At 37.7% G+C, this 14,536-nt stretch overlaps 1 protein-coding gene across 1 annotated transcript in view; it reads left to right on the top strand.

Moving 5' to 3' along the window:
• The window catches only part of dnah6 (dynein, axonemal, heavy chain 6), a gene marked incomplete at its 5' end in the record, with an annotated part of 301,703 nt that overhangs the window by 187,285 nt on the left and 99,882 nt on the right, over positions 1–14,536 (top strand). The window contains 4 exons of the mRNA XM_043705917.2: positions 4,127–4,330; positions 6,515–6,640; positions 11,783–11,947; positions 13,076–13,143. Coding sequence (XP_043561852.2) covers positions 4,127–4,330; positions 6,515–6,640; positions 11,783–11,947; positions 13,076–13,143 — 563 coding nt within the window. The remainder of the gene's footprint in view (positions 1–4,126; positions 4,331–6,514; positions 6,641–11,782; positions 11,948–13,075; positions 13,144–14,536) is intronic.

Below are 14,536 nucleotides of genomic sequence, written 5' to 3'. Positions count from 1 at the left end.
CTGGAAGACTGGAGGTTTGCTAATGTGGTGCCAATGTTTAAGAAGGGTGGTAAGGACAAGCCAGGGAACTATAGACCGATGAGCCTGACGTCAGTGGTGGACAAGTTGTTGGAGGGAATCTTGAGGGACAGGATGTACATGCATTTGGAAAGGCAAGGACTGATTAGGGATAGTCAACATGGCTTTATGCGTGGGAAAACATCTCTCACAAACTTGATTGGGTTTTTTTGAAGAAGTAACAAAGAGGATTGATGAGGACAGAATGGTAGTTGTGATCTATATTCAGCAAGGCGTTCGATAAGGTTCCCCATGGGAGTCTGATTAGCAAGGTTAGATCTTGTGGAATACAGGAAGAATTCGCCATTTGGATACAAAACTGGCTCAAAGGTAGAAGACAGAGGGTCATGTGGGAGGGTTGTTTTTCAGACTGGAGGCCTGTGGCCAGTGGCCTGGCATAAGGACCAATGCTGGGTCCACTACTTCTTGTCATTTGTAGAAATAATTAGGATGTGAGCATAACAGGCATAGTTAGTAAGTTTGCTGATGACATCAAATTGGAGGTATCATGGACAGCGAAGAAGGTTACCTCAGATTGCAACGAGATCTTGATCAGATGGGCTAATGGCTGAGAAGTGGCAGATGGAGCTAATTTAGATAAATGTGAGGTGTTGCATTTTGAGAAAGCAAATCTTAGCAGGACTTATACACTTAATAGTAAATCATAGGGAGTGTTGCTGAACAAAGAGACCTTGGAGTGCAGGTTCATAGCTCTTTGAAAGTGGAGTCGCAGGTAGATAGGATAGTGAAGAAGGCGTTTGGTATGCTTTCCTTTATTGGTCAGAGTATTGATTATAGGAGTTGGGAGGTCATGTTGCAGCTGTACAGGACATTGGCTAGGCCACTGTTGGAATATTGCGTGCAATTCTGGTCTCCTTCCTATTGGAAAGATGTTGTGAAACTTGAAAGGGTTCAGAAAAGATTTGCCAGGGTTGGAGGATTTGAGCTATAGAAAGAGGTTGAATAGGCTAGGGCTGTTTTCCCTGCAGCGTTGGAGGTTGTGGGGTGACCTTATAGAGGTTTATAAAATCATGAGGGGCATGGATAGGATAAATAGACAAGGTCTTTTCCCTGGGGTGGGGGAATCCAGAACTAGAGGGCATAGGTTTAGGGTGAGAAGGGAAAGATATAAAAGAGACCTAAGGGGCAACCTTTTCACTCAGAGGGTGGTACGTGTATGGAGTGAGCTGCCAGAGGAAGTGGTGGAGGCTAGTACAATTGCAACATTTAAAATGCATCTGGAATAAGAAGGGTTTGGAGGGATATGGGACGGGTGCTGGCAGGTGGGACTAGATTAGGTTGGGTCATTTGGTCGCATGGATGATTTGGATCGAAGCTTCTGTTTCCGTGCTGTACATCTCTATGACTCTATGACTAAAATTAATTGGTCAGACCAGGTAAAAATAAATGTATTCCCTACAATGTGTACAGACTCCTTTCTAACCTAGTATTTAAACTCAAGAATGGAGGATTTGTAACTAGATCTGCTAATGAGGAATGGAGTAGCGTGGACATGAGTGAAAATATGAGAGCGTCAAGACAATAATGTCATAATACAATGTGGAGTTTAGGTTAATAATTGTGAAGGGCTTAAGAATGGCAATGATAATAGACTGACGGAAAGCTGATTTTGATGGAACTTGGGGAATTGATGTGAACAGTATCAGCAAACAATGATGTAAAACAGCAATGAGAGATATTTTAAATGGTGTTCAATTGACTCCAGGCTATACTCCATGTATATTCTGCTAAAAGAAAATGCACTAAACATTGATAAGACAGCACTGGATGAATAAAGACAGAGAAAAAATTGAGGATAAAGAAAGAAATATACGTTATTCACAAGGAGAATGTGATTTAAAAAGTTGCCAACAAGGAATATAATTAGGAAGACAAAGAGGGACAATGAAATTAAATTATCAAGGAGCAGTAAGCAAAGTAGTACACACAAGACATAAGAGCAAAGTTGGTTTGAGAAGTAGATTTTTTCAACAATGGTCATGATGAATTCATAGGCAGTGACAGTGAAATGGAAAATATATTTGTGATAATTTTTCTTCAAGTATTCACAGGAAAACGATACAACATAGGACTATGAGATTAAGAATCCTATCGAATCAGATTTGAAATAAAAGTGCAAATATTTTAAATAAATGAATCCAATTCCATGAAGATGAGAGAACTTGCTCCAGAAAAGTTGCATTCTCAAATTTTCAGAGTCCAGGCAAGAGATGGCAGAAGCACTATTAATTGATTAATGATGCATACGTAATCCCAACTAACTAATATTATGCCTATATTTAAAAAGGGAAAGAGAATCAGCCGGGCATTGAATAGAAAAGTTGACAAGTTATGTTACGGTTGTATAAAACTTTAATTAGATCACATTTGGAATATTGCATACAGCTCTGGTTGCCATCCTACCAGATGGTTGTGGATGCTTCACAGAGGGTGCAGGGCAGGTTTACCACAATGTTGCCTGGTCTGGAGAGTTTTAGTTATGAGTAGAGGTTGGATAAATTCACATTATTTTCACTGGATTGATGGAGGCTGAGGATGCGACCTGGTAGAGGTCTACAAAATTATGAGAGGCATAGATTGGGTGGATAGTCAGAGGCTTTTTCCAAGGATGAAGGATCAACTACAAGAGGGCAAAAGGTCAAAGTGAGGGTGGAGCAAGTTTACCAACGAAGTACGGGGAAAATCACACGGATGGTGGTGAGTGCCTGGAACACACTGCAGTGGAGGTGGCTAAAGCAGGGACATTAGTAATGTTTAAGGCATATTTGTTAGAAACATGAATAGGAGGTGAATAGAGGGATAAAGACCAGGCTTGGGCAAAATAAGTAGCAGGATTAGGAATCGGTGCAGGCTTGGTGGGTCGAACAGTCTGTTCCTGTACTGTATTGTGTGGCATAATGTTATACACTGCCAGTAAGAATGGTTTGAGTAGTGCATGTGAACAGTTAGAGAGAGAGCACTAAAAGAGGGAGAAGTGTTGCTAATGTTAGAACTGGCAGACAAATCCTCACACCCAGAACTATCGGGTGGATCCATCTGCAGTAAAATGCTTATAGTTAAAAACATTTGTCTTCTGATGTGCTGAAGAAAACCTATATGCTCATTTAACTTTGCATATTGATTTAATTTCACTCCAACCTCTTACCTCCTGTTGCACGGTCAGTAAAGCTATAACATAACATTAAGTTTAATTCTTAGGGCTAGTTCTTAAGGAATGTTTTATGCTAAATTTGTCACGATACACTTATAGTTTTGTGTACCATTATGGGTCACCTTTTTATAAAAAGGATATCAAAAGATGGTGGGGAGGCTGCAAAAAAGGATTTGCAAGTTAATATGAGAACATCATTATTTTACCTATCTTGAAAGGTTTCTTTTCTCTTGACAAATGAAGGCTGAGGTGTAACTTGGTAGAGGTTTTTTTAAAAGAATAGAAAAAGTACAATAAATTTAGAGTGAGTATTTCACTAGTTAGGAAGAGTAAAACTAAAGGGTTTCAATGTCATACCTTTTTATACGATGGCTAAAAAGAAGTCAAATAGAGACTTCAGAAGAAACTACTTTACCCAAGTAATAGTGAGAACATAAAACTTGATAGCAAGTTGAGATTTACTTGAGATAAATAGTATTGATTTAATTTAAATGGAAGCTTGATACACATTTGAGAGAGAAAGCAATGCAAGCTGATACTGAGGAAAAATAGGGAAAAAGGCCCAGAAGCTGGTATGTACTGCTTGATCTGTTACAATGACATGCCATGCTGTGCCATAGTATGTACTGATAGGTACCTTGCAACTTTATATTTTTGCTTTATTAATTTTTCATTGTTTACTTGCTGCAGAATTCAGAAACACCGAATATTGTAGTCTGACTTTGACTGTAATGCAGAAGGTTGCAAAGCAGTTTAGAAAATTAGCTCTAGTGCATTGCATTTTTCACTTTTAGAGTTGTTGAATATTTGGAATTAATCCATTTTCACTGTAAAACAAAATCTCTGTCGAACTGTGTTTTACAATTATCAATTTCAACTTTTTTAAAAAACTAACAGCTAATAGATGACTGGATTAATGGTTGCAAAGAACTGGAAATTCCGATCAGCGCAGACTTCAGTCTCATCAACATCTTAGGTGATGCATTTGAGATTCGTCAATGGAACACTGATGGTCTACCCCGTGATAATGTTTCCACTGAGAATGGCATTCTCGTGAAACGAGGTCATCGGTGGCCCTTGATGATCGATCCACAGGATCAGGTAAGTTAAGAATTTAATAGTGATGTGCATTTCAGGGGTTTGTTTCCATTGTAAACTTAGTTATTTTATGTTTCTCTTCACTGTCTTCAATAATGTTGTACAGGAAACCTGTGTGGATTCTAGAAAAGTTTAATAACATTTTCTCATTTCATCTGTCCTAAATATTAAGGAATGCTTTTTTAAAGCATGGTATCAATTATCAGAGTTGTCTAGCTGCTCTTTACAATGGTTATAATGATGTGATTACATCAGCAACTGTGTGCAGACAGGGAATGTGTCATAAGATGCAGTTGTCAACTGAACCTCTGTGAATGTTTTTATTCTACTTTTCTCTCAAATAAATACACCACTGGAAACCAGTGAAAATACACCAATGGAAACACACCACTGGAATCAGTAAGTGAAAGAATAACTAACTGGTGTATCACATTAGAATCTATCCTCATTATCAAAATTACAGATACACATCTTCAACAGTATTGGACCACTTCAGACATTTTTACAGGTAAAAGATAGGAAAAAGACCTCCATCTAAATTTTGGCTTTGTAAACAAAGCATACTGAAGATTTTTGAGAAGACAGAGATAAAACATGAATAAAGTTCGAATGATGTCCAAAAGATAGGAATATGAAAAGGAATTCTTTTAGCCTGTATAAATGGTCAATAATCGGGTGGCACCAATTTTGTTGCTGTGATCCTACTAAATGACAGAACAAGCTTGAGGGGCCTAGAAGCTTACTACTGCTCCTAATTCGTTATATTCATTGTACATAAGTTACTAAGTACTAAGCAACCTGTTTGTTGTGAGCACAGTGAAATTAAAAGTAGGATCTTTGGCAATCTGGTTGTAACAGGGAAGCTGCTCGTAGAAATGTTTAGTAGAATAAATGCTGAGGATGCAGCAGGAGAGTTAGAACAGTTGAAATTTTAGTTACACAAAATAAGGAAGTTAAATGATTGTCAGAGCATAGCACATACATTATTTTCCATCATTATGCAAAAAGTGAAACCAACTGAATTAAATAAACCCAACTATAACTGTTGGATTTGTTCATCTGAAATAACGCAGTCTAAATAATTCAAAATTCTGTATGTAGGTTTGCTCGCTATGCAGAGCTGGAAGGTTCATTTCCAGACGTTTTGTCACCCTGCTAGGTTACATCTTCAGTGGGCCTCAGGGCAAAGCACTACTGATAATTTCTGCTTTCTATTTATCTATTTGGGTTTCTTTGGGTTGGTGATGTCATTTCCTGTGGTGATGTCATTTCCGGTTATTATTCTCAGGAAGTGGTAGATGAACCAGAACTCTATCAACAAACACATCGAGTTAGATGCCATATACAAATCTTCTCAAAACGCACTAATTCAAATTGGCTTCATCTTGCCAAACACTCTTTTAAATCCAAGTTTGATAGTGATCAGATTTGACTGATCACTGCTAAAATCTCTGGTATGAACTTTCTGACTCTAATGTTCTGATTCAAAAGTTACTTTTGACCCATGTTTGAGGAGCCTTGGTGAGTTTAATACAGTGCAATAGGAATGTCTCCTTGTCTCTAAGACTAGTGGATCCTTTGAAAAGTAGTTTACCCAAAATGAAAATACTGTCCCTAGTTTTGAGGGTTTTGGCAGAGAATGCCACAAACGTCCCAAATATTCCTGGGCTTAGTATTCTTGGTGTTCACCCACCAATATTTTCATTGAGGCCTTCATGTGTGCAGCAGATAGATCTGCCCCTTTTCAGGTGAGATTTGACAATGAAACCACCTGTGAGCAGAAAATAATTCCTCCCTGGACTTTCTTTCCTCTTTCAGACAAACCAACGTTCTCTTTTGACAATTTTTCTGCTTTCACAATGAGCCACATATTAAAGTGCATCTGATTAAATAATGCAGTGATGTGGACAGTGGTTTCCTGTTTGCTGAGAGTAGAAGTTGATCAGCTGCAAAAGGCACTGTGATGGTAACCTTATGGGTATGAGTAAAGTCCAAATTGTAGTTCTCAAACTGTCAATCTGACTGGTCTTTCACTCTGCACACGCTTCTTTCAAAATCAAAGTCCAATTGGTCATAAATGCCAGTGAAAGAGTGACAGACCTCAGCACTACTTTTGGAGGATGTGAATGTTTATATTTTAAGTGAAACTTTTGATAATGCATTTATAATTATGACTTGTTTACAAAGGCAAATCGCTGGATAAGAAACATGGAAATTAAAAATGGTTTAAAGGTAATTAAGCTTACAGACTCCGGCTTCTTACGCACTTTGGAAAATTGTATTCGTCTTGGAATGCCAGTGCTATTGGAAGAGGTAAATTTACCCTTTATTTGATTTTAATTCTCATGCCACATAAGTAACTCAGTGTCCATGCATTATTCAGGCATATCAGTAAGTGTACAATCAAAGCATGTATTTTAAACATTGTGTATAAAAGTGACTGTATACATTTGGTATGTTGTACTTAAGATATCACACCTGAGACATCACTCTTTGGTGTAGACATAAATGATATTAAGAAATCTGTTGTTGAGCCATGGAGCTTTTGATCTCAAATCTAAAACTTGCAAGTATTTAATAATTTTCATAATTCTCTCAGGAATAAACAATTAAGCTAATTGATATGAACTTCCGATCACTTAAAATGAAGTACTTTCTTGCCTTAAGGAGGTACAAATTCACAAATTATGTTAACAAGCAAATAATCATGTTTTACATAGTGAAGCAGTCTATTCCTTACAAAATCTGCATGATCTTCTTTACCTTGAATGAGTCCACTGGAAATCCATAACACCCACTTGCATATTCTTGTCCATACATTATTGACATATTTATTAATAAATAGGTAATAATGTATATTAAATATTTTAAAATGCTATATTTGTAGAGCTGCATCTCTCAAACTTCAAGCTACATAACTCTGATGGTGTTGCACATGGCTTTCAAACATTGAATAGACAGTAGGCTTCCAACAGGAAGTGCACCACCAAATAGATTTACATGATCAAAAAAATAGACAACGGTGTTCAAATGCTTGTGTTGGACCCTCTGTATACAAAAATAGGTACCTGTCATCTATTTGAACTCTGTGTGAGCTGCATTCGAGAGAATTTATGTCTATATCCAATGTAATTGGTCATCCTTTAAAGAGACCTCTACAGCTTCCTGACCAAAAATCTACACTTAAAAATGATAACATTTTCCTGAATATGGATCATATACTTGCAGAGCTGCTAGTTCTCATTCTAGCTCTAATTATTATTAATGCTAAAACAATGAGCACCTGTTCATTGTCTCTTGCTCTGTCCCCCAACTGCAAATCACTGCCACCCAACCCATTGCACCCTCCATCCATCTCGCTGCGTCCTCCATAACAACCAGCCCACTGATGTCTCAATCCTTTCAGTTATCAAATTGATTTTCACCCAGTCTCCTGATCAATTGCCTTCCAGTCTCTAAGCAGTTGCTGTGTCTTTATTTACTCCCCTTTCTCTGGATTATGCCGTCACATCCCCTGTCCATGTGCACTCGTGTGTATGCACACACAAGCATGCTTCCTATACTTTTCTTTCCACTGTGCTCTGATGATCTACCTCTGATTCAGTAACTTGGCAGAGGCCACTAATGCTGAACCAAACTTTGGACCAGCAAGCTGCCTCATGCCCTCACCGAATATTGTTAATGAAGGCTGAGGCCTAGTATTGCGTGCACAGTGCCATTAGTTGTTCCCTGAGTCAGGCTGATGTGGCAAGCCAGCAGAGATGGTTTGCTGGGCCCCGGTATTGCAATATCAGATGTGCACATTAATTTATCTTGCTTTTAAAGAAAAAGGCAGAATACTGATAAATTCCAAATCAAGAGTATGATAGAACACTGTCACTTAGTGCTAACCTTCTGGCTGTCAGTATCAATTCCCCACGAAGAGTTAGTACCTCTCCGCTTGTACTTGACAGACCTAATGGCAGAATAAGTAACAATAAATGTCACCTATTTAGAGTTTTTGCAATAAATGAGCAGATTTGCAGAAATTCTGTTAAATCTTAGATCTATGATATTATAATCCAGGAATTCATTTCATTAATTGCCCTGTTGATGCATTTTGCTGTATATAGTGTCACCCCGATTGCTTTGCAACTGCCTATCTTCCAACTCCTGTTTATTATTAATATTAATGCTATCAATAAATGTGCATTTCATGTTTATCCTGATGCATTTCCCTGCCATATCTTACTTCACACTTTAGTTGAAACAAAAATTAATCTCATTACCTTCCATGCTTCATCTTCTGTTGGCAACATTTGTTGCAAGATTCTCTCCCACCATGGGTTGTATGTTCCCCATTTCCACAAGGTGTTTTTTTTAAAGTTGTTCATGGAATGTAGATGTCTTTGGCTAAGTGGGGTCATATTGCCCATCAATAATTGCATGGATGAGGTAATGCTGAGCTGCCTTAAATTGCTACAGTCTATTTGATGTAAGTGCACCTATAGTTCTGTTAGTAATGAAGTTCTTGAACATTAACCAGCAACAGTGAAGAAGGATTTTGTGCAACTTGGAGGTGACTTACAAGTGGTGGGGTACCCATGCTCCGCTGCTTTTTTTCCATCTGCTTCATAGAAGTAGCATATTTGAAAAGTGCTGACTAAGGAGACTTGGTGAGAATTTGCAGTACATCTCGAAGGTACTACGAATTGCTGCCATTCTGTGTCTGTGGTGGAGGAAATGAATGTTGAAGGTGTTAGATGAGTGCCAATCAAGTAGGCCGGTTTATGCTAGGTAATGTTGAATTTTAGTAAAGCTGCAGTCCTCCAGTGAACTGGGGTGTATTCCACAAAACATTCGCTCTGTCCCAGTACTGATGTAGAGGCAATATGTACCATCAGCAAGGTGCAATTCAGAAATTCACCCAGGCTCCTTAGCATCTTCCAAACCATGACCACTACTATGTAAAAAGACAAGACCAGCAGATATATGGGAATACCATCACCTACAACTTCCTGTCTAAGCCACTCGCTACCCTGACTTGAAAATATAGGAAAAAGTTTCTTCAAATATTTAAAAAAGAAAATACTTAATAAAGTGAATGCTGGCCCTATCAAAAATGAGTTTGAGGAATTAACAATTGAAGATAATGAAATAGCAGATGAATTGAGCAAATAATTTATGTTCATGTTCCCTGGAGAAAATACAATTAATGGCTCAGAAATATGTGTAAATCAGTAATTGAAAGGGAGGGAGGAACTCAAGAAAATTACAATTACCAGGGAAGTAGTATTTAATAAATTGTTGGAACTTCAAGCTGACAAGTGTCTGTGACTTGATGGATTTCATCCTAAGGTTTTAAAAGTAGTAGCTAATGAGATAGTTGATGCATTGTTTTTAATTTTCCAAAATTAATTAAATTCAATTAAATAAATTAGGTGGGAAAATCTTTAAAATAACTACTTTATAGAAAAATGGTGGGAGGCAGAAAACCAGAAGCTACAGGCCAGTTAGCTTCACATCTGTTATGTTGAAAGTATCAGAAGTCATTAAAGACTTTACAACAGAGTATTTCGATAAGTTCAATGTAATCAGGCAGAGTGTGTGTGATTTTGTCAAAGAGAAATCCTGTTTAATTTATAGGAGATTTTTGAATAAGTAATTTGTTCTGTGTATAAATGGGAACCAGTACATATATTCTACTTTGGTTCCCTGAGACTTTTCATAAGGTGCCACATTGAAGATTATTGTGAAAAATAGAATTTTCTGGTTTTGGGGGTACGTATTGACAGGGATAGAAGATAGGCTGGCTAACAGGAAGCTGGTTGTAGCAATAAATGAGTCTTTTTCTAGCTAGCAGGATTGTCACAAGTGTGTTGCCACTGGGGTTGTGAAGGGGACATAGGAGTCTACAAAGGGATTTAGATGTATTAAGTCAGTGGAAAATGCATTTGGGAAATTTTCCATCCTGACAGAAAGAAGAAATAAGAAGCATAATATCTAAATGATGAGCTATTGCAGTACTCTGGATACAGAGAACTGGGTGTCTAAATGCATGAATTTCAAAATGTTAGTATGCAGGTAGACAAAGTAGTCAAGAAAGCTAACAGATTGTTATGTTTTATTGTGAGGGGATGCAGGAGGTTATGCTTCAGTTATACAAGAGATTGGTGAAACCTGATCTGGGGAAGGATGTTAATGCATTGGAAACAATTCAGAGAAAGTTTACTAATCTAATACCGGAATGAAAGCATTGCCTTATGAAGAAACGCTAGACAGAAACACTAAACCCTGTATCGTCTGGAGTGCAGATGCTGCTTAATTGAAGGGACTTGTCTGGGTGAATATGGAAACCATGTTTCCTCTTGTGAGAGACTCAAACTGCGGTCATAGTTTATAAACAAGGGGTAACCCATTTAAGACAGTTGAGAGGGAAAATTTTGTGAGTGTTGTGAGTCTTTAAAATTTCCTTTCTCAAAAGACAGTGGAACGGAATCATTAAATATGTTTAAAGCAGTGATAGATCAATTGCTGATTATAAAGGAGGTGAAAGATTGTTAATGATGTGCAGATGAGTTGAGGTTAAAATCAGATCAGCCAGGGTGATCAGGTTTGACGAGCCAAATTACCAACTCTTATTCCATTTCATGTGTTGCTGTATCACTGGTTCAAAACGGAGGAATTCCCCTTCCAACACCATTGTGGGTCTACTTCCAGCAATTCACCACCACCAAACTAGGGATAGGCAATAAATTCATATCAGTCATTTTTTGATATCACAGAGTGAATTGAATTGTTAAAGACTGGCATCTGGGATGATAGAAGAATCTGAGACTGATCATCCACTTGACACTTCCAGTTGAAAATGCATTTAAGTGCTTCAGTCTGGTCTTTTGTACTAATGTGCGGATCATTGAGGATGGAATCTTTGTGAGTCCAACTCCCCTGTGAAACAATCTAGCAAACCACTCAGGTGTATCACTCTACAAGAAAGGAATGAAACTTGATGGGCCACCTGCTGGCAACCTAGGCACCACAAAACATAGTAACAAACCCACCCATTCAAAACCCTGCAAAGTCTTCCTTACCAACAACTGGGGGAGGGCTTGTGCCAATCTGGGATATCTCTGCCACAGTTTGATTGAGCAGCAGCTTGACATAATCACATTCACGGAATCATACTTCACAGACTGGGGTAGTCAAATAAGGCATGGGGTGGAAAAGAGTCAAGTAATGACGAGTTGTGTGGGCTATATCAGAGTATTGACATATCAATAAAGAAGAGAAGACTATGGAAAAAAATGATCAGGCAATACTGAAGCAGTTTGAGGAGATATATGTATTCTGAGGAATACCTCATCGGAATACCTATCTGATTACATGAGCATAAAATTCTATATCATTTAATCCATTGTCACATTAAAGCAATTGCCATTTGTGATGTTGACTTCATATTTTGTTCTTAATTTATAGCTGAGGGAGAGCTTGGATCCGTCTCTGGAGCCAATTCTTCTAAATCAGACATTTATGACAGGTGGCAGATTACTTATGCGGTTGGGAGACACAGACATTGATTACGACAAAAACTTCAAATTCTACATGACGACCAAAATGTCCAATCCACACTATCTACCGGAGGTATTTCATCTTCCTTCCCTTCTCTGTTTTCTGAAGGAAGCAGTATCCTTTGCTGGGTACAATTACACAAACATTGACTGAATTCTTCATAACTGTATTGGTAGTTATGTCTGTACAAAAAAAGTCGCCATGCATCTAACGATTGTCCTATCCATATCCAGTGCTTCACTACAAACAAAGAAGCCAACCTGACAACTTGACCACACAGTATTAAGCATACTTACTATGAAACAAGTCTGACTGAACTGGAGATTGATGGGGAGATAGTAAAACCTAAGCCCATTGCACATACAAAGTGATCTCCTCTCAGGCCAACATGTGAAGAATTCCTAAGATTACTTTCATGGCACTTATTTACTGCCAAGATTTATGTTCTTGACATAAGCTTGACTTGAAGCAATACTCCAAACCAGCTTGAAGATACAGAATTCCACCATCAATTTCTATTCTTGTTTCTTTTAATTAAATGTGCAAGGCTTTAGGTAGGGAATGGTGGAGTTAGCAAAGCCTGACTTTTTTGTGATGCAGTGTTGTCAAGCATTTTCCTCGGTATTGTTTAAGAAATATCATACTGTAGATGAAAAATTAATTTAATGTCATACCTCCAATTGGGAAATGGACATTTTGTTTCATGCAGATGTATACATACACAAACCCAGTCATTCTATAGTACTTCATCACAAGCTTGATTCTTTTGAAATATTTGGGATAATTCCAGGATCATGGCCTCTTGAGGGAAGTGACATTAACAGGCAGATTTTCTTTCCCCTTCAAGTAAACAAAAATGCACAAGCTCCCTGTCTGTGATATCTGAGCTATGTTTGTTAAGAGCTTTGAACCATGGGTTCACTCTATTGAGCGTTGATTATAATGTAGATTGCATTGCTATAAGCTTTGATCTGCCTGGAGTAATTAATTTGATTTTATTTCATCTTTCATTATAAATTTGCTCTTACCACCCTCCACTTTTTGATTTTCTTTATAAAGCTTTCAGATATTATTTCATTTCATTAACTTAATCCATAACAAAAAATAACGAGCAAATTTCTCATGTGAGGGAAATGAAAACAATCTGCATTCACGTATTTAGTATGTTTTGATCTATTTTATTTTGTCATTTTTCATCAGGTATGTATAAAGGTCACCATTATCAACTTCACTGTGACTAAATCTGGCTTGGAAGATCAGGTACTAAGGTATGGTTTCTCTCTATTTTGAGACTGAGTGCTTTTTTATCCTACAGATATATTTCTGTCATTAGAATGTACTCTGAGTCATTTTATTGGAACTTACTTTTCAATAATCAATATCTGATTTTCTATCAATCTTTCTGTCCACTAAGTCCCTTGTGAGGTCTAAGGCATGTTATTTGTATGTATTTTAATGTTATTTATTTTAGAGTTTGCATATTGAATTAATGGCATGTTGATCTGTGTCTATGAAATAGATTAATGATTAATTTATAAATATTCTCTATAGCCATGGTGATTTAGAAAAGCACAGTATGAGAGGGATGATTCTTGGATGCTAATGGGAATTTGATTGAACTGGGCTTTATAAGTACATATTAGGTTTCAGATGGTTCTGGAATTTTTGTTTGCATTGGGGGCAACACCCATAGTTTAAAAAAAGCTATTTGGTTTCGGTTTTACAAGTCTTGGCTGACATTGGATATCTAAAACAGTTATTCCTAAAGCAGAAAGTTAGTTTAGAACTGTTAAGAGCTAGGTTACATCAATGTAAAGTGTTAACATAGTATGTTACAGTGCAGTACAGCCTTCGATGTTGCACACTTCAGTCTTTGATGTTGCGCCAGCCTATGAAACCAATCTGAAGCCCATCTGACCAACACTATTCCATTATCATCCATATGTTTATCAAATGATCATTTAAATGCCCTTAAAGTTGGCAAATCTACTACTGTTGCAGGCAGAGCATTCCATGCCCTTACTACTCTCTGAGTAAAGAACCTACCTGTGACAGTTGTCCTATATCTATCATCCCTCAATTTAAAGTTACGTCCCCTCATGCTAGCAATCACCATCTGATGAAAAAGGCTCTCACTGTCCACCCTATCTAATCCTCTGATCATCTTGTATCTCTCAATTAAGGCACCTCTTAACCTTCTTCTCTTGAATGAAAACAGCCTCAAATCTCTCAGCCTTTCTTCGTAAGACCTTCCCTCCATACCAGGCAACATTCTGGTAAATCCCCACTGCACCCTTACCAATGCACACAGTATTAAGTTTAACATTCCCAGACCAGAAGTGTTTGGTTAAGATTTGAAAATGAAATTCAGAGCTGAGATAGTCAGTTGTAGATAGATATTTTTAGTCAGCCTGTTCAGACGTGTTATTACACACCTCTACCACAGTTAGGACCTGAACCTGGGCCTTCTGGCTTAATGGTAAAGATCACTGAGCCACAACAGCCCAATATAAAGACTCAAGGTAATCTGATTCTCCAAACCAACAACTGATGCTATAACTAAGTCAACCAACTGTGTAGTAAAGAGGGGAATTCTGTCTGGAGTTTGGGGACTGTAAAGGGGTGCTTAGTGGAATTGATGAGATGCAAGTTTGCTGTGTG

This window comes from Chiloscyllium plagiosum, unplaced genomic scaffold, assembly GCF_037043375.1.
Source record: "Chiloscyllium plagiosum isolate Xiang-an unplaced genomic scaffold, Cpla_swu_hap1 HiC_scaffold_2, whole genome shotgun sequence".
NCBI classification, from domain to species: domain Eukaryota; kingdom Metazoa; phylum Chordata; class Chondrichthyes; order Orectolobiformes; family Hemiscylliidae; genus Chiloscyllium; species Chiloscyllium plagiosum.
The sequence above is the reverse complement of the archived record's forward strand: the minus strand, read 5'-3'. Positions and strand labels throughout refer to the sequence as shown.